General features: G+C 44.7%; 1 protein-coding gene across 1 annotated transcript; it reads left to right on the top strand.

Moving 5' to 3' along the window:
* Nucleotides 1-1,246: 1,246 nt before the first annotated feature.
* Nucleotides 1,247-12,213, top strand: HSD17B2 (hydroxysteroid 17-beta dehydrogenase 2). The gene is made up of 5 exons (XM_066327540.1): nucleotides 1,247-1,522; nucleotides 6,664-6,876; nucleotides 7,193-7,378; nucleotides 9,854-9,991; nucleotides 11,403-12,213. The coding sequence occupies exons 1-5, from the start codon at nucleotides 1,261-1,263 to the stop codon at nucleotides 11,759-11,761; spliced, it is 1,158 nt and encodes a 385-aa protein (XP_066183637.1). The 5' UTR covers nucleotides 1,247-1,260; the 3' UTR covers nucleotides 11,762-12,213.
* The last annotated feature ends 7,637 nt before the right edge of the window (nucleotides 12,214-19,850 follow it).

Below are 19,850 nucleotides of genomic sequence, written 5' to 3'. Positions count from 1 at the left end.
CAAGAGTCATGAATGATGAGCAGACCTTGAGGGTGATGTTCCTTTAGGAACGTGACTTCATCTCTGGTGTAAACTACCTGCAGAGCTATGTAAACATTTTCACTGGTGGGAAAAGTGTACATTCAACAGATTTATAATCCCTTAAAACCTTAAAGGCATAATGGAATGGGAATGTGCTCTGTTTCATGTCAGGTTTGCACCATATGCTTAATTTTTTCGTGTGTGAAATCAGACAGATGAGCTGGTTGGAAAACCAGCTACATCATGTTAGCTGGGTCTGTGGTAATGGAGGCTTGTCTCTCAAATCAGTCATCAGGGATTTTTAAACAGGGTTAAATATGCATGGCTAATTTTTATCTCAACCCCTTTAGCTGGCTGGCTTTTAATTATTTTTTAAAATTGCTTAAATAACTTCCAGAACACAGCACAGTAGGTATTAAATCTCTTTAATATATTGATTACTTTTCCCCCTACACACAACTTGCTGTGGCTACCAAACTGGTGATTCCTGTCAAAACCCAGGTGAATATCATCCCTGGAGGTTAGCTGGAGACTGGATCTCAGGTGTGCTACCTGTGTTCACCTGACAAAGTGCCCCTCATGGCAAACCAGCAACCACCTGCTCCCAGCAGCCCTGAATGTCAATGTACTTTAGGTATTTGCTGAATGTGGAGTAGATAAATAAGCAAAGGTGGGCATTAAAGCAGAGAAGGCAATTTAGGGGTGTTTTGTTGAAGGAGGAGGGTTATCCATATGTGATAAAGCCCACGACAGTTTGTGTTCCAGAGATGAAACAGCCCTGACCTGACTCGTTTTTCTCACTGCCCATCAAAAACCAATTCCACTGAAACTACATCCTAAGTTTGTTTTTTAAGCAGGAAAGCCCAACTCTTTCTCATAAAGGAAACTGTCCCTTTTCTCACTATCTAGGAAAGTGTACTTTAAAGATTAAAGGAAAAAAAAAAAAAAAAGCAGCAGTTAATCTTTTCCTGGGGCAGCGCTTGCTGCATCATGCCCATTCCCAGCGCTGTCAATCAGCCCGCAGCCGGCGCGCTGTTCAGAAGGTGGAGCTGTCAGGCAGAAGGAATGAAAAGGTAAAGGCAAGGAAAACTCCTGCTCCTTGCTGATGCCAGGGGTGAGTGAGATTATGTCAAACCCTTCAAGAGAGCCCCTTCTCGCTGCCCCACCCCCTGCTCCTATATAACCCCGGCTGCCTTTAGCGGTACCTGTCCTTCTCCGCGCTTCTCCCCCGCGCCGCCGATGGATGCTGCGGCCGGCCGTGCCCTCGGCTGGCTGTGCGCGGGTGTCAGCACCCTGCTGGGTGTCAGCACCCTGCTGGGTGTCACGGTGCCGGGCAGAGGCAGGGCGCTGCTCTGGAGCCTGCCGGCCGCCTGGCTGTGTGCGGGCGGGCCGGGGGCCGCCGCGGGGCTGGGGCTGCTGCTGGCCGTGTGCCTCTGGAGCTGCGTGTGCCCTGGGGACAGCGACATGCTGCCCGTGGGCGACAGAGCCGTGCTCATCACAGGTAAGGGGCTGCCCAGCAAAACCCGCCCGCGCGCACGAGTGGGCTGGAAAACTTCTCGTCGTGCTTGTGAGAGTTCTTTTTTATCTTTCTTTTTTTTTTTTTTTTTTTTTTTTTTTTTTTTTTTTTTAAATTCTATTATGTTTGCTTCAGTAGAGATTTCTTTTTTTTTCCTTTTCATTTTCCCTGCTATTATATTTGCTTCAACAGAGATTTTTTTTTCTTCTTCTTCTTTTTTTTTATTTTTTTTTTCCAGGTAAATAAGTGCTCTGAAATTAAGTGGAAGAGCATCTTAATAGGTGCTATTATTTTTTTAGTGTCTCATTTAATCTTTACAAGGCAGCTTTTTTTAGACGTACTTGTGAAATTAAGTGGTGCGAGAAGCAGAAGAATACTTATGATGGTCTAATTTTTTTTTTTTTTTTTGTAGAGACAATAATTCCCCGGGAGCCCTCAGAACACTACATTCATACGTTACTTTTATTTGCTTGAATTAATCGTGCTGGTGGTGGGTGTACAGTAGTTTTTCAGGGGTGTGTGTGTACACAGTGCACACTGTGTCTGTTCTGCACATATTTCACGGCACTGGTTTGGTGCCATCTCTTTGAAACCCTCTGTGAAATCATTTAGGAGGGAGTATTTCCCTTCACTAGCAGGGAAAGTTCAGAGCTAATTAATTCAGTCTCTATTACTACTCTGATCTACTCAAACCCCACTTTTCTTTTGCAGGGATGGCGTTTTTGTAGTTTTATGGCTTTTCTCCAGTTTCCTCGACAACTTTAGGCGTTGTTTATTTAGACGTTCCTTATTTGTGTTAATCAAATCTTTAAGCTGGAGTACCTGCCTACTGCTTCTTGCACTCTTAATTTGCTGGGTTTTATTTTATTTTCTGTGGGTTTTTCCCCTCCTCTGGAATGCGAAATTACGTTGCTTTGGTTTATATAGCAATTCCTAGCAGAACTTTATTTTGTTTTATAAGGACACCTGTAAATAATTTAGATTTGCCCAGCAAGCTTTAATACAGGGATGAAGTATAAAAGTTGAAAGAGGACAAGAACAGCAGCAAGTTCTCCCGTTGCAGTGTATCTGCCAGCTGGGTTTCTCCCTGTAGGTGTGGCAGATGAAGATGGACATTGGTGTGGGGATTAGGAGCAATCCTTTCCCACCCCTGCACACTCAGGGGGTGTGCTTGCACTTGGGCATCTTCTTGCTCTTTGTAAGAGTGCAAATCTTCAGGAAAAAGCACTCTTTGGGAGTTTATCTGCTCTGGGGTGTGAATTAGAACAATATAAGGGAGTTAGGAACACTTGGGTATAGCCCAGTGAGGGAATGTTCTTCCCTTGTACCTGGGCTGCGACTGTCCTAAAGAAGTGCAAGTTTGGACATCTCTGACAGCTGATTAATATGAGGAGGCTCTTCTTTGTCTTTATTGGGATCCTGTGCTAATCCATCAAACCCTCCATCAACTGAAACAGAAGTTTTTCTCAACATGTGTTTTGGTTAAATTGCTCTGATTATGGTATTCGTCCCCATACCAACTACAGGATGTGTGTCCCTGTGCATTTGCAGGTGCAAGGTGTCTTTAAGTAGATTTTGGTGTCGTTTTCTTCACTTCAGACAAGACCACAGGCAGGCACTTCATGGAAAGTAGTGATTTTAATTAGTTTTTTTCTGTTTCCCTCTGTCTTTCAGCCCTGCAGGGCTGAGGAATGTGGCTGTGTCCTGGGCAGCTGCCACAGATTCCTTGTGAGCCTTTGGCCAGAGGCTGGAGTGAGCTCTGCTGCTGCCCCTGGGCTCTGTCACACGTTTTTCTGCTCCTCTTTGGATGCTCCTTGTAGCAGAGCTGCTCTGCATTATTTATTTAAGCCAGCAGTTCACTGGAGTTCCAGGATAAGGGAAAAACTGTGCCCAGTGGTCAAAGTGGTTTTTCACACGGGTGACTGTGGGCATGTGGGCAGGCTCAAAGCCATTGCTGAAACTCTGCTGTGCATCCTCCTGCTGGGAGCAAGAGCTCCAAAATCCTTAAGTAGAAGCTCCTGGCATGCAAACACTTCAGTGGTAAATGCAATAGCCACCTTCCCTAAAAACTAGATTACTACCAAGATCCAAAATAACAAGAGTTGCAAAATTCTGTCCCTGGTTATTCTGTGTGCAGTGGGATGAATTTCTCCAGTTCATTTGGTCTTTCCATTCCTGGGGGAGTAATTTGATGCATGTCCAGCATGAGTTAATTGTAAATTCTCAGTAAAGGGTCACTCAGTCAGTAGTGACTGCTTTCCTTAAAATAAGTCTTCTCATAACCCACAAATTACTTTTGACATAGAAGCAAGTGTGTGATTGGGAGGGAATTGTCTTTTTTTTTTTTCTTTTTTTCCCTATGGAGACTCTTTGAATTCTAGGAATTGGAATAGTAAAGCTTCTCTGGACTTCAATAACAGGTCTGAAACTCAAATCATATTTGTTTCGGAATAAAAAAGCCAGGGACAAACCCAGCATCAGGCAACCATAAAAACAACTTTTATTGCTTTCTTGGAATTGCTGTGCCCATCCCAAGCTCAAGTTGCATTGCATTCTGCCCATTTTCAATTTAAAGTTGCATTGTAAAACTTACAGGGAATATATTATATAGCCGTGGCTGTGTACTTGCTGGGAGTGATGAAAGAGGAAGGATTTGACCTAAAAGTAGGGTTTTCACAAAAAAAAAAAAAAGAAGAAAAAAGTGAGCCCACCCCCAAACTTAGAAATCTGTTGTGTCTGGGGTATTTGCAGGCTTCTTCATGTCTCTTTAGGGAATTCAAAGAATGCAGGTTTGTTCTGTCAGGTCAGGACTGGAGAAGCTCAATTTAATATTTGTAGTGCTCTGGTGCAGCTTCAGCAAATTGCAGACTTCAAAAATGCCAAAAAGCTGATTTTTTTTTTTTCTTCCTAGGAATCAAATAGAGCATGAGTAATCCTTTCCTACTTTTTTAAGATGCACTGATTGATGCAGACATTTAGTACGTGTTTTCTTCAAGCCACCTGGAATTAATATTTTTCACCTTTCAGGACTAAAGACCCAGTTAAAAGACAGAATCCAGAAAAGAGGATCTAACACGATTATGAGGAGTCTCTTTGGCAGTCAAATCCTTTTGACTACATATTTTCAGTGTAGGAGCAGACCTGTGAATAACTCTCATACCTTTCTTGGTGTGTCAAAGTCACAGACTAACCTTCAGAAGTTTATAGTAGGGTTAAGTAGGGAGTATTGCAGCTCTTTCACAAACAAGAAAATAGTAAAATGTCTGGCAGGAGCTCCAGTCCTTTGCCTCACATTCACATTTCCAGGGTTTGGAAGCTGAGCATTGATGTAGTGAATTGTTATTACAGGAGGTCCTGGATCCCGGTGCACAGCAGCATCCAGGATCTTTCTCTGCTGTAGTTACAGTGGAGGATCTGATGCAGTCTTGTGGAACAGGCTGATTACAGTGTAAAAACTGTATTAATTTATTAAACACCTCATTTTCCTCCTAATCTAGTCCTCTGCAAAGCTCCTGAAGCACAGCCCCTGCAAACTCCTTCTCTGTCACTACCTGTGTCACTTCACTGGGAGGCTTTGGGGACGTGGGTGATGTGTTTCCTTTCTTATGGAGCAAGCTTCACTGCAGGTGGGAAGAAAGAAAAGCAGAATTGAAAAAATGGAGAGAAAACACTTCAAATCAACTTGTAGTACTTGGGAGTGCTGGTGGATGAGAAGCTGGATGTGACCAGACATCCAGATGTGTCTGGTTTCCTTCCAAAACTCTGTGGGCAGCAGGGGAGGGGGGATTCTGACATGGACCTGCTGGAGTGAGTCCAGAGAAGGCAACAAAAATGATCAGAGGGCTTGGAACACCTCTCCTGTGAATACAGATGTAGAGCTGGGATGGCCCCAGGGAGGGACCTTAGAGCCCCTTCCAGTGCATAAAGGGGCACCAAGAGAGCTGGAGAAGGACTTTTGACAAAAAGTGACAGGACAAGGGGGAATGGCTTCAAACTAAAAGCCAACAGGTTTGGATCAGATGTTAGGAAAGAATTCTCCCTGTGAGGGTGGTGAGACCTTGGCACAGGGTGCCCAGAGCAGCTGGGGCTGCCCCTGGATCCCTGCAAGTGTCCAAGGTCAGGTTGGACAGGGTTGGAGCACTCTGGGACAGTGGAAGGTGTCCCTGCCCATGGCAGGAGATTGGAATGGGGTGATCTTCCAGGTCCTTTCCAACCCAAACCATTCTTTTATTCTGTAGCAGCAGCAAAATACTCTGTTACAGGGAGAGACTCCTGAATCAAATTATTCATTAAATATCCTCATTGGTAGCTGATGGGAAGGGCTACACAACTGTGATCCCAAAGACCATTGTTTGTTTGCTCTAACAGTGCTGCCTGCAGCTAGGTCATTGCTTTATATAGACCAAGTCTGGGAATAAGTTTGGAAGAGGATAGAGAGGAGAAGAGAAATTCTGATGCAAATTTCCATGAATTCAGTAGCTGACTTAGCACAAAAATGTCATTTGGAAGCTTTCTTAGGTTCTGAAAGCATTGGAATGCTTTGTAGGTAAAGTAACAGTTGCTTAGTTTTGGCTTGGTTACAGTCTGTAATAAAAAGTGCTTATCTGAGGGATCTCTGTGGTAGATGTGTGAATTAAATAACACTACTTCTTAGAATGAAGAAATAGAATCCAAGAATCCAATAGAATCCAGAGTTTGAATTTGAAAGCCCTATAATTGCTTTGCCCTTTGGAGATTTCAAATTAAAACAGTAGGGATTTGTTTTGTTTTTTCCTCTCAGATACTTTTATTGTCAGGTTCCAGTCTGAATGTTTGTATAAAACCAAAGCAGGGCTTTGTTTCTTCTCTATGTGTAAAGTCAGAGCATCTGTCAGTGGCAGAGGGTGAGCTGATTCCCCCAGCTCTGAGTCAGGAGAACGTGGCCTGTCAATCTTTGAGGAACATTTAAAGGTCCAGCTCCTCAAACTTCAGATCTGAGCCTTTCTTTCTACTGTCATGTGTATTTCAGGGACTTTGTCATTGTATTATTCTTTATATTTGAGTGACTTTCCAATGCGTCTATTTTTCATTTTTTTTAATGGTGGTGTAGGACGGACCTACTTTCCATGTTTTTTTGTCGCTTTCAGGAAGTGACACTGGGATTGGACATGCACTGGCTAAATACCTGGACAGCCTGGGTTTTGTTGTGTTTGCTGGGGTTTTGAACAAGGATGGGCCTGGAGCTGAGGAGCTGCGGCGTTCCTGTTCCCAGAGACTCTCTGTCCTGCAGCTGGATATCACCAGTACCACTCAGGTCCAGGAGGCCTACCTCAGAGTCTCAGAGAAGGTGCAAAATGCAGGTACAGCTTTTTTCCTCCCCTCTTTACCATGGAAGTCCTGATGTAGCAGCTTAGCAGGTGCATCTCTTCGCTGTTGACTGCACCATGGCTTAGGTGTGGAGGACATTTCCAGGGTAAAGTCTTGGGTGGTCAGGGCATTTCAATCCATGTCCTGTTTTCTGGGATGTGGGAAGATGGTTGTGGCTGGGCAAGGAGTGGGGAATGTGCATCATCTCATCTCTGTTTCTGTCTGGAGTCACCATCCAGCTCATGGGTGTAATCCTTATGGAGTTGTTTCCCTGGTGTGTCCCAGCCTTGTGCTTTCTCCTCTTCCCAGGACTCTGGGGTGTCGTGAACAACGCAGGGATCCTGGGCTTCCCTGCTGATGGGGAGCTGCTCCCCATGAGCACCTACAGGCACTGCATGGAGGTGAACTTCTTTGGGGCTGTGGAGGTGTCCAAGACCTTCCTGCCATTGCTGAGGAAATCGCAGGGGAGGCTGGTGAACATGTCCAGCATGGCAGGTGAGCTGAGCTCCAGCACCAAATAAAGCCCTGGAGCAAAGGCCAAGGAAGGTGTTGGTTAGTCTGGGTTGTCAGTACACCCAGGGAATAAATGTAAAGGTAATAAACCCAGGTTTTTCTTTAGTTTGGGACACCACTCACACAAAACAGCCTTTAAAGAAGAGTTTAATGTGGCCAAAAAGATGCCGTGAGGAAAAAAAAACCAATTAAAATTCACATCTGGTGTTCTAGATGCCATGAGTGATAACCTTGTGAGCTGTCATAAAGATGGGTGGTACATCACAGGTATTTCTGTAACATGTTGAGGCAGAAGTCTGTGACCACCTCAGTTTGTGTGATCTGCTGATAACTTGGGAGCTGTGTGTTTATATTTCTTTAAAAATAGTTTGGATGTCTTAGAAATACTTAGGCCTAACTTTTTAGCAAGGTGGTATTTTTTTCCAATCTAAAACCTTTCTAAAAATTACCATATCATTTCCATTTCTTTCCCCATAAATTTTGCTTAATATACATATATATGCATGTGTTTATAACATGACCTTCTAGTCTAGGAGGACAGCTGAGTTGCCAGAATGTAGGAACTAATGTAATACAGTAATGCAGGATCTGGTAGCAAACAGCTGAGGAGCAAGAATGCTCCTTTGAAAATGAGACCTGCTAGAAGCAGGAGGTCATGCTGCTGGAAAGTATTTTGGAGTAAGATCTCTTAGAGATTTGCTGGGTCATGTGCTCCCCACATTTTTGTTTGCCCTTCTGCACAGCTGGAGTCCCCCCGAGTCCTGCTGCATTGCTGGGGTGACTTGTGAAGGTGTCCCCTGGTGTTCCCCTTATGCTGAGGATGTGGCTGCAGTCTGCCTCTGGCACTGTTTTCTCTCTGTAATCCCAGATATGCTCTGTATTTGCATGTCTGTGTTCATGGTTTGTTGCTGATCCTCTGAGAAATCAGGGCTGAATTATCAGAACCTTTCTGCTGCTGCTCTGAGGTCAGACCTGTTTCCTCCATGCACCCAAGTGAAGCTCTCTGTGGGTGTTTCGGGGCAGATGTTTTAATTCCTGATGAGAATCCCTGAGCTGCCTTGAAGAGAGAAATGCATTTATCCCTGTGCTGGGTAGTTTGCCCTTACAGGAGCTGATAATGACCCTACTTTAACTCCAGCTCTCTGCAGAGATGTTGCTGCACACAGACAGGTTTGGGTAAAGTTTCTTCTTGATTCAGGGTCTGGGGGTCCTTTGGTAAAACATTAGTGGAGAAGTTAGTGAGGTCTCATTGTGCTCAATCTATTCCTGTCTGTGTAGGGCTCATTTAACTGGGCTCAGGTTAGCCTGACCTCAGAGGGAAAAGTATGAGATTCAATTGGCTCAAACCAGTGCAGCTTATTCAGATGCATACAGAAGAATAATTAACATATGACTGGCCTGACTTCTTCAAGGGAATGGCTCTGTGTAAACAGCTCCTGTGATCCCTTGGTCATCCCAGTGGCTTACCTGAAAATCCCCCTGTACCTGAGATACTTTCCTTTAAACTACTCAAGCACATGGAGATGAAAGTGTAGCATGTGAAACAAAGGCAGGGTGAAGGAGGGATGTGCCTCAAGGAAAGGATTGTCCACTCTGTTCCCTGCTCCCAGCACTGCCTGTGGTGGCTGAGATGATCTTAAACCTGTGTGGTGATGACACCAACCTTGTGAAGGGAGTGGGAGGGCTGAAGAGGAAGATGCTCAAATCAAAGTATGTTTGTATTTTTCTAGCCCTGAAGAAGTGACAGTCTGTTAGTTTTTTGGGACAGAGGAAACCTCTGCATTTGGAAGATACTGTTTTCTGGAGGCTTGTTTTTGTAAACGTGTTCTCTCAGCTCTCCCATCTGAACAAATGTTTCTGAGATTGAAGAAGATGGGATGTAACTACAGGCAGGAATCTGCTTCTGTGCTGGGTCTCAGGGAGTCCAGTCACTCATGGGGTGGGACTCCAGCTGTGGTTTGTCTCCAGAGGTTTTCCCCAATTTTGTATTATGGCCTTTCTGGAGAGAATAGGAAAGAAAGTTGGTTTTATAAAGCTAGAATTGATATTGCTTACCTTGTTCTAACTATGCTTTATTGTAAGGGCTTGAAATGTGTGTTACAGTAAGAACAGGGGTATTAAACTACTGCTTCACTATTTATATGAACTCAAACATTGTGTTTCTCAAATCAATAGTCATAACTTTCAGCAGTTTTTACCCTTAAATGCAGTCCAGTTTATTTTTTCTGCCCTACAAGGTGTCTTCCCAGGTGTTACTAACTGCTGTAAGCAACTGCTAATTTACAACTTTCACTCTTTTTTAACCTCCAGCAAGAAATGATTCCCTCACTGACTCGTCTTTAACATCAGCGAGAGAGGCATAATTTTGGTTGGGCTATAATCTCCCTTCTAAATCATGAAAATAAAGGCTGGGACGAGCCACTGTCGAGGTTTATCAGGTTTCTATTGCTCCTGCAGGAGGCATTCCACTCCCGAGGTACGCTGCATACGGGGCATCCAAAGCAGCTCTGTCCATGTTTTCTGGAGTAATGAGGCAAGAGCTTTCCAAATGGGGCATTAAAGTCATGGCAATTCATCCATCAGGCTTCAGAACAGGTTGGTGTTTGACATTTCGGATTGTTCTTTCTGCCTCTCCCCTTTCCCTGTACCTCAGCAGCCTCCAACAGAGCCCTGAGTGATTCTCAGGGGTCAGACTTTTCCCCCCTGTCCTTTATGTGGGTTATGGAAATGAAGTTCAGTGTCTTTTGTGAGAGGTGTTCCCTCCAGCTCTGCTCACTGCCTGCCTCCCCTCTCTGAGACAGGGCAGTGTTCAGGCAGTTGGTGCCTTCCCTTTGCTCCAGCTTTGTTGGAGCTGACAAACAGAGCAGCACTGTGCGTCCAGTTTGAGTGTTGTGGCTCACTTGTCCTGCCTGGGAGCTTCAGGTCCCCTGTCAGCCCTCCCTTCCTCAATATCAGAGCTCTCTTTATTGAGCTGCTCTGTCTTGCAGGGCAGCATCTGCAGCAATACCTGTCATCCTGCTGGTTTGCTGCCAATATCCTCTGATCTTCCTTCTCTTCCCCTGTGTGCTCCTGCTGCTCTCTGTTCCAAATTCTCCTCCTCCTTCAGCTGAGCACTTTTTGCAGAGCCTGTCCAGGTTCCAGACTCATCTCCTGCTGCACATGCCCTCACTGCAGGCCATGCCTGCCCAGAGCATTCTTTTATGTCAGTGTAAATCAAATTGGTCTTTTTTTTTTCATAAAATGCTGCTTCCGTGAGTGCTTCCCCTCTTGGGAAGGGGCCCTGTGATGCTCTGGGCTCTGACAGCTTTGCATGGTCAGTGGAAACTGCCTGAGGCTTCACCTTCAGGGCTCTGCTTAGCTGTTCTCAGGTTTATGGGTAAAATTGAGTCCTGGGATTTGAGATTAAAAGATTTTTCTTTATTTGCAATGCTTAATTTTTGGTAGTTAGGCAATGATTCCACTGGAGAAGCCCCTGCTTTCATTCCTACATTATGCAGATGAACTGGACAAATAGATTAAATTACAGTTCTAAATCTGTCCTAATAGAAGGCTAATCTTTCAGGAAACTAGTTATTGAAATACTAATGTCTCTTGTGAAAGGGCAGCTTAGCACTTGGCCAACCCAAGAGAATCCTGTTCATCCTAGTTTGTCTGTCTGCCCTCAGTTGTTTATAATAAATACTGACTGGAAACATCCACAAAATTAATTGGGACAGAATGGCAAAGTGGGAACAAGAGGGAAAGAAAAAAAATGCTGGTTTGGATGTGAGAGAGCATTTTTAGGTAGAGCAAAGGAGCCAAATGGGGCGTGAACTTCGTGCTTTTTGCGTAGCACAGTCCTTGTGCTTTCCCTCCTCTTCCAGCTCAAAGCACTGGCTGCTGACCAGCTGTGGTGTTTGTTCTTCACTGGCTCGCTTTAGATTAACTGTGGCTATTAATTACAGATTTCTTTTTGTTTAAATCCAGCCCCAAACCCACTCGCTGTCCTGTGATGTTGCCCCTGCAGGTATCGAAGGCACGGCTGAGCAGTGGGACCAGCAGGAGAAGGAGCTGATGGAGAACCTCCCTGCAGACACCAGGCAGGCCTATGGGGAGGAATATCTCCTGGGGCTGAGGAATTACCTCCTGCACTTGCCCTCCCACTGTGCCCCTGACCTGTCCCCTGTGCTGGGAGCTGTCCTGCACGCTCTGCTGGCCAGGAGACCCCAGGGCCTTTACACCCCTGGCAAAGGGGCTTACGTCCCCCTCTGCATCTTCTGCTGCTTCCCCCTCTGGTTCTACGACTTCTTCATCAGCAAGGTGTTGAGGGCTGGCTCTGTGCCCAGGGAGCTGAGAACAGCAGGAGATGAAGGCAGGAACCTCTGAGGTGTTCCTCTCACTGGCTGAGGTCGCTGGGAAGAACTCTGTACAGACACTGCTGCTTTATTGTGCTGTCTTTGTTAAGTTTGCATTGGTACTGCCTTGCAAAGAGGGAAATCTTTTTGTTAAGAGTAATGTTTGGGAAAAGCAGTGGATAAACACAAATAGAAAGCTATTCCCTGATGGGGCATTTTTGGAGGAATTTCAGTGTTTCCCTGTTGTCTTTGTGTCCTGATTTCTGTGTAAAGTACCTCATGAAATTATATAGTTCCTGTCTGCTTCTGAAGGCATCACCAGCACACAGAGAGATGCAGAACACGTTTTTTTTAAAGCAAAACAAAACCCCCCAGAGAGTCACCAACCTGAAATCTTGTAAGAAGTTAAATATATTCCTATTGTTAAAGAGACTTAGAACTGTGTAATACAAGTCTTTTTATCTACAGCTTCAGCCTAATATGTTTGGGGTCTGGTGTTTTTCTCTTGCTGTTGAACCTAAGAAATTACTGTCCTTTTCCTCCAAGTTTTGTAATATATAAAGTTTGTAATATCTGCTCTTTGCTAGAATAAGCAACATGAATTAGTTGGGGGGGGGCGGGGAATGAATGCGAACAGATCAAGATCTTTATGAAGAGATAAACCATTTCCTTCCTGCAGTAATAAAAATAACCATAGTGGGTGTATCAGCTGCTAATTTGATCTGTCTGGGTCATCCTGTGCATTGCCTGTAGATGCCTGTGCTTATCTAATTGTTAGTAAAGTCTGATGCCACTTCTGCTTTTTGTACAATTCCTTGCTCAAGTGTGGGTTTACAAAGAATTCATGTTTTTGCCCACTTCTCCTGATACCTTCTTGTGTCTCCCTCTGCTTTGGGGGGAGTTTGTGCTCACTCATCTGAGATCAGTCACTCTTCATGTGGCTTTGCTGGAGTCCAGTGTCCAACTCCTGACAGATTGGGGTCACCTCCCTTCCCAAATTTCATTCCAGGAGCACCAGGTGCCCTCCCTGGTGTCCCATACCATAAACCCCTTTGCCACTGGCAGGTGGTTGGGCAACTCACCTGTATTTTTCCCATCTAATTCCCTTTTTGCACTGTCTGTCACATCCTTGGGCTTTGAAAGGCTGTGATATTCTGAAAGATTTCAAAATCCCCATCCCCCTGAGTGCCATGGTTTGGCCATGTCTCCTGTCTTTGACAAGATGCATTTCTTTTCCAGTGATGAAAAACTAAAAGTGATCTCATTCTGAGCTTTAAATGCAGACACAATTTTTCCCTTTTCTTTCTGAGCAACTTCGAACTCTTCTGTGAGAATCCTACTTGTGTGATGTGCTCTTGCACCCAACTGGACAAAATCACTGTTTCATTTGCATTGCAGCTATGGTATTTTATCCCATCACTGCCCTGTGTCTGTTACATCACTGCAAGGCTGCTGTAAATGCACAGAGGATGCTCAGAGGGCTCAGGCCACCTTTGGACTCTGTACCAGAGTGAGGGAACCCTCCTGTCCTTACACTTTGTCACAATTACTGCTTTTGCTACTGAGGTTTCTCACCTGGTGGGTTTATATCCGTGCCCTGGTTGCAGACTCTTACTCTCCTTGGAGGAAGTGTACTCAGTGTTTTGAACTCGGGAAATCTGAGACTATTTCTCTCTCTCTCTCTCTCTCTTCCAATTTCTTCCTTTATCTATTTCCCCCCAATTTTTTAGTGTGTCAGCAGAGATATGTAATAAAAACCAATAATATTTAGTAACCAGATGGTTGTGACTCTTTGTGCTTTTCAGGGATCAGTGCTACATCCCCTCCTTTGCCCCCACAGCAGGAGAGCACTGAAGGGGGAAAAGGCTTGGGGAGCTTTTCCAGGGCAGAGGGATAAATGGCAGTTGATCACTGTTTTGGGCTGTGGGTATGGAGCTGGGGGTGAGTTCTGTAGGGAGAGGTGAGTGTGGGGCTGGGGGTGTGAGTTCTGTAGGGGAAAGTGAGTGTGGGGCTGGGGGCGAGTTCTATAGGGGAAAGTGAGTGTGGGGCTGGGGGTGAGCTCTGTAGGGAAAGGTGAGTATGGGGCTAGGTGTGTGTGCTGGTGGCAGCCTGTGAGTTCTGGCTGCCCTCAGGGTGAGAGATCTTGCTGACAGGAGCCTATCTCCATCGTGGATGGAGGTGGCTGTTTTTCCCTTCACGCCCAATTTGGGTGTAAATTCTGTAGGCTGGAATTTTGCCCTCAGGCACACAATACAACCGAAATTTGTCTTTGCAGTCAGTCAGCTGCTTTGCCTGGCAATCTCCATAACAATCTTTAATTGTTGCTTTGTTATTTGGCTGTGGTTATAAAATGTAATATTTTTTCCTCCCCTTGACTTTCCTAATAGGTATATTATCTTGCACATTGCAGATATATTAAATTAGGCATTTACTTGGAAGTTTTGATTTCATTTTATTTTTTTAAACTTTTATTTCCCAGGAAATTTCTGTTCTAAATAGTCATTTTATGTTTCTTCACCTAACTACAAAGATATTTTCGTGGGTCTCTAATAATTGTGATTTCAAAGATTGTTATTGTTTTGTTCCTAAAGGGATCTTCCTTTGTGTTTTAAAGATAATTCTGTTGTAACACATTATTGAATTATGTGTCCCTTAATGGGCTGTAGTATTAGGAGGAAATTTATTTTTTTAATGGCTTGCATTGCAAATAATCCCAACTGTGAGAGTGGCAGAACTGCAGGATAAATTGTAGGTGTTTGTGGCCAACAAGCCCACGGGATGTTGGTGGTGACACCGGCTCATCCTCTCAAGGACAAATGTCTGGGTATTGTGATGCTTTGTTTGTCCTGAAGACTGATCTGATACAAAGATATTTGGGGAATGGGGAGAGGGGAAGTTGAGTTCTGGCAGTGGAAAATCTCATATTAAAAGCCCCAAACTAATTATCATGATTTGGGCTTATTTTCAAAGATAAGATTTTTTTTTTTAAAATGCACGTGGTATGAGGAAAAGCATCTGAGAAACTGAAGAAATTGGCTGCGGCACTAAAAAAGGATGATGAATAATAGTCTAGAAGATCACTTGATCACAGTACTCAAGTGTGTATAAATGACAAACACATGTGTATAGAGTAAAAAGGGGTTATAAACTCTGGAAATCATGATAAAAGATCAGGTTTTATACACATCCCCCTGATCCAGCCTATGGAATGAAGTTTGTGACCAAGAAGTAAATGCTGTTGGATGCTTTTTACAAAGGAATTCCCTGGCTGGGGTCCTGGAGGTGCCACTCTCCTGCTCTGGCTGCCACATGCTCTCCCTTCATGTGAGGAGCTGATTGGAAGATTGGCAGCTTTGGGGAGACAGAAGGTGAGTTACAAAGCAATTTGTTTTTATAACTTTTTTATTCTGGCTCCATTTCCCCTCTTTATGACAACCTGATGACAACCCTCCCTGATGTAAGCTGCAGGCTGGGGAAGATGGGGAAAATATTGTGCATTTTTGTGGTTGTGTCACTGACTGGCCGTGGTGGGGAAATTTTGGTGGCCACTTGCCAAAGGACCAAGCCAGTATTTCATGGAGGGTTAATGTGTGGGACTGCCCATGTGGCTGGAGGTAAGGAAAAGTTTAAAGTGAGAAAATTTAAGATGTGCTCAAATGAGAGCTCTGATGGGGGTTTGGGTTGGATAGAAAAGGTGGTATAGGAGAATGAGAAACTCCAGGTCACTGAGTGTTATGGACTCATGCAGGGACAAGGATTCATCCTAAAACTGCTTCCAAGTTCTGTAGGAGGTTGGTCAGACCCATTTTGGAGGGGTTAAAAACAGCAATAGGGAGAAAGGTAATAGCCACTTTGTCTAATTTAATGAGCATGAACAGAAATGTAATTATTTCTCAAATAAAGTATATCAGATTTTGCCAGTTTGAGTCCCTGCTGTCTTTGGAAAAGGGGGAATCATTTCCATGTTCCTCTGGCATGCTGCGAGAGGGTTTTTTGTATATAATTGCATATGAAAGGCATTTAGAATTTTTGTATGTATTCTTTGTTTCAAGAGGATGCTTCCAGGGAACTTTCAGGTCTCAGTGATGTCAAACCACTCTGGTTTTGCTGTCAATTTACTCACCTGGGCAAAGCATTGCAGAGGTACAACCAAAAAGAGCCACATTTCATTTGCTTGAAGCCAAGAGTCCACATGAGAATCCACATGAAGCCATCAGCACCCATCTGGGCACCAATCCTATTTGCAGCATGTTTGGGACCAATGTGTGAATTTTGATATTTTTCCTAAAGAGACTGATTCTGGGAATCTTTTCTGGGTCACAGTGTTGTCTGTTTTACCCTGTTTATGTCTGTGTTTTGAAAGTCAACTGGATTCCTAGAATGATGCAACCCCCGAGGGCACTGTGCATCAGAGAGTCATCATATTTCTAGGAACGCTCAGAGAAGTTAATTTGGAATCCAATCCATGCAGGCTTCAAAGGAAAAGGGTTCAAACAAAAAAATCTTGGCACTGGTGAGGAAATTGGGTGGGGATTTTTTTTTAACTTTTTTTTTTTCTCCCAGAAGTCTGAGGACACATAAATGGAAAGTATTGCCACTGCAACACATTACCCTGCACCAATGTGTGCTGGGGTGCAATTGCTGCTGACAGAATTTGTCAGCTGGTGCAGGGCTCCCTGAATGCAGGCACCATCGAGGCAGGGTTTCTATAGCCAGTGCTTTTGTCAGCCAAGCTGAACATCAGAGCTGTTGCTCTTCAATTATAGATGAATTCTGGCAACCTTGAGGCAGTGGGCTTTTACCATAGCAAGAGAGGTAATTGCTTTTTACTTTTAAAGCGTGACCAAACCATAAATCAAGAATCACTGACATCTCATGAAAGGAGGCGAGCTTTAAATCCCTTTAATAGGATAAATGGGTTTTAAGCATGTTGTATAGGTCATTGTAACCTAAGCTAATGAATCTGACTTTAACAACCTGTATGAAAGTAATTACAGTGAAATAAACAGTCTCCACAGGTTTCATGCCTGGAATATGTAGGTTAAATGATCCAGGTTTATATCCCTGTTCGTGCTGTTGCCTGTAGCTCTGGAAAGAACACTGAACAAGCTGGAAACTAATCCTGGGAGCTAAGAATTTGGATCTCAGCATCTGCCATGAGTGAAAAAATTGGGGACAGCTCAGGGGCCAAAGGATGGCTCTCAAATCTTGGTGGAGCCAGCCTGGCCTTCGCTACCAGTCTGCTAAACCTGGAGAGGTCTGGAGGTACAAAGTGTGTTGTTCTTTCCACAGAGCCCTTCAGAAATGACCTGTTATTAGACTGTTTTTTTCCTCTATGAGTTGTGCATTCTGGCCATGTTTCCCTGATTTGGGACTTTCCCCTCGTGGTATCAAAGGATACATTTCAAAATAAGAGGCAGAATATGGAGCAAAGATCAAGGGGTGAGAATGAAAGATACAAAGAAAACAAAAATGATAGTGACTGGTATAAAGGGAAGGAAGGAAGAAAGATGATTCTCAGGAAATGGGTTTGGGCAGATTGTCACACTTTGGGTCAGGTTGACCTACCCACCGTGTTCCACCTGACTTTTTAAAGTGTCATTTAACAGCCTGTGACCTGTGATAAATTTACTTACTTTGAAGTCTTACATTAATTGGTCTTGTAGCATCCCATCCCAGGAAGAAAAAGGGTGTTGTGGTGAGGACAGGGGTCCTCAAGCTGCTTTGAGTGGTAATGGGACACACGAGTCTTGTATTTCCACCTCCCTATGAAAGGGGAGATGCTGGTGAAGCACTGCACTCCCACACTCAGCCCACACAAGCCTGGCAGTGCTGACTCCTTTGCTCTCTTTCTTAGGGATAAAGAATATCACAGTGTACCTGGTTTCATAATGGAAAAAGAGAAATGTTTGGCCTTTAGCCATAGTAATTTACATCTCAGCAATCCGTGAGAGAAGGCACTGCTGTCTGTCTGTCTGTCTGTCTGTGGGCTTGCACTGTCAGCAGCCCAACACCAATCCACTGGTGTGTGTGGAAATCTCTGGTGTGTGCATGACACAGCCAACAAAGCCCTCAGGATGATGTGTCAGAGAATGGCCCGAGGGTGATTTATTCTCCTGCTGTGTGGGCAAGCCCTATCTTTTCGGACAGAGGGTTTGGGACCAGTGTTACGGCTTCTGTGTATTTCAGAAAGCATCTTTTTGCCATTAGTTTCTCAGAAAAACTCCATTTGTAGAATCACAGAATGGTTTGGGTCAGAAAGGGCCTTTAAAGCTCGTTCAAACCACCCCCTGCCATGAGCAGGGACAGCCTCCACTGAACCAGGTCACTCAGAGCCCCATCGAGGAACAGCCATCCACAACTTCTCTGGACAGACAGCCTGCTCCATTCACTGCCTGAAGAGCAAAATCCTAAAGGACTAATTGAATTAAAAGGATGAATTGGGGAAAGAAGAGCAAACAGTCTGAATTAACAGTGTTCTAATGTATAGACAGCAGCGTAATCATCTTGTGTGCAGCAGTGTAATCATCTTGTGTGCTTGGCATAGATGAATTAAGGCAGTGGTAGGCTTTAAAGACCTAGCACTTTTGAAAATGTTTTATCGTGTAGAAATGTGTTAGAAGTTCATGTTGGGAGCTGTTCATGCAATACTAGTGTGGTTTATGTCCCTTTTTTCCCAAAAGTTGCCACTGTGGTTGCAAGTGTGTTGCCTTAGAGCAGGAAGCACTGCTCTCAAAGAAACCCCAATTAACCAACCAAATCACCCCAAAAAACATCCCCAAAGTGGGATCCACTCACCAGGAGTGACCCACACCCATGACTTTGGGCCATGCCACTGCTCCCTCTGCATTTTGCAAGTGTCCTTAGGGGTAGGAAAAGGCTAACTGCAATATTAAAAAAAAAAAGGACTGATGTTAAAAACAAGAAGATAAATGATTCTGCTCCACCTCTGGGTTTAACATATGGTGTGGAGAAGCAAATGGGACGTGGTGACAGATCCACATGCAGTGTAATGGATGGTGGTGTTCAAGGGGAGCGGCACAACAGCCCAGCTCCACTGCAGTCAGCTGAATTTGGGCACCAGGGAGGAAAGGGTGCCTCAGCTGGAATGAGGGCAACGTGATGGATGTGCCATGTACCAGTCAGAGCTTCAAGCTGAAATCTGTCAAGGTGCTTTGGTGCAAAGGAGATACAGGCACTCCTGGCCTGGGAGAGGCTGTGTCCTTGCTGGGGCTGAGATGCAGGAGCTGAGTGGATTTGTTTGGTTTTGTTTCTGTTGTTAGTTGGCTTAAAGCATCTTGAAAGCATTTTGTAAGCATCACAGACTTACTGTGTGAGGAAGGAAGGAATTATGGGCTTTCACCCTAATGCTAGGTGAGACTTGGAACTGTAGGATGTGATGCTTGCACCCCACTGTCTGTCTTTTATGGGATTAATGACTGAAGATGCCGATCTTTGTGGCTGTAAGGAAAAGCTTAGGGTTTCCTGACTGTGTGACCTGAGAGACAGCTCTTGAAACCTTTTGCATGCCTTACCCCAAACAAAATATCCAGTGCCTGCAGAAAATAGCCAGTCCCAACCATTTTGAGGGAATTGGCTTAGAAGAGTCCAGTTCCTCTGAAGGGGTTAATGTTCCCTATGAAGTTTGCACAACTTCCTGGTATCCACTGAGTATGGGCCCTGCTTCTGGCTTTCTCCTGTTACTCCACAGTGTTTGCTCAGCCTGGAGGACACTCAGTTCTGGCAGTTGTGTGCCTGGGTGAGGACAAAAACAGGGCTGGTGAAAAAGGATTTGCCTGTGGTTGCCCATCTCTTAAGGTGTGATGGTCTCATGTTACTGAGGTCACTTCTGCCACCACAGAAACTGGTTCCCCAAAGCTGCTGCTTGGTCTTGATTTGGGCTGGTCTTGAAGAAGCTCCTGTGCTGTTCAGCCTGCAGCTGTATATCTTATGGAAGAATTGCTGTGGAGAACATGGAGGGACAGCCACTGTGAGGCTGATCCTGGCTGCATCCCAGCCTGGGGCAGCACTGAGGGGCCTGGCAGGATCCTACCTGGGTGTGTGAAACACCTTCACAGGCCCTTTTCTTTCCAGAGTGACACCAGTGCTGTTTGCACAGC

Source organism: Sylvia atricapilla, chromosome 12 (assembly GCF_009819655.1).
Source record: "Sylvia atricapilla isolate bSylAtr1 chromosome 12, bSylAtr1.pri, whole genome shotgun sequence".
Classification (NCBI taxonomy): domain Eukaryota; kingdom Metazoa; phylum Chordata; class Aves; order Passeriformes; family Sylviidae; genus Sylvia; species Sylvia atricapilla.
The sequence above is the reverse complement of the archived record's forward strand: the minus strand, read 5'-3'. Positions and strand labels throughout refer to the sequence as shown.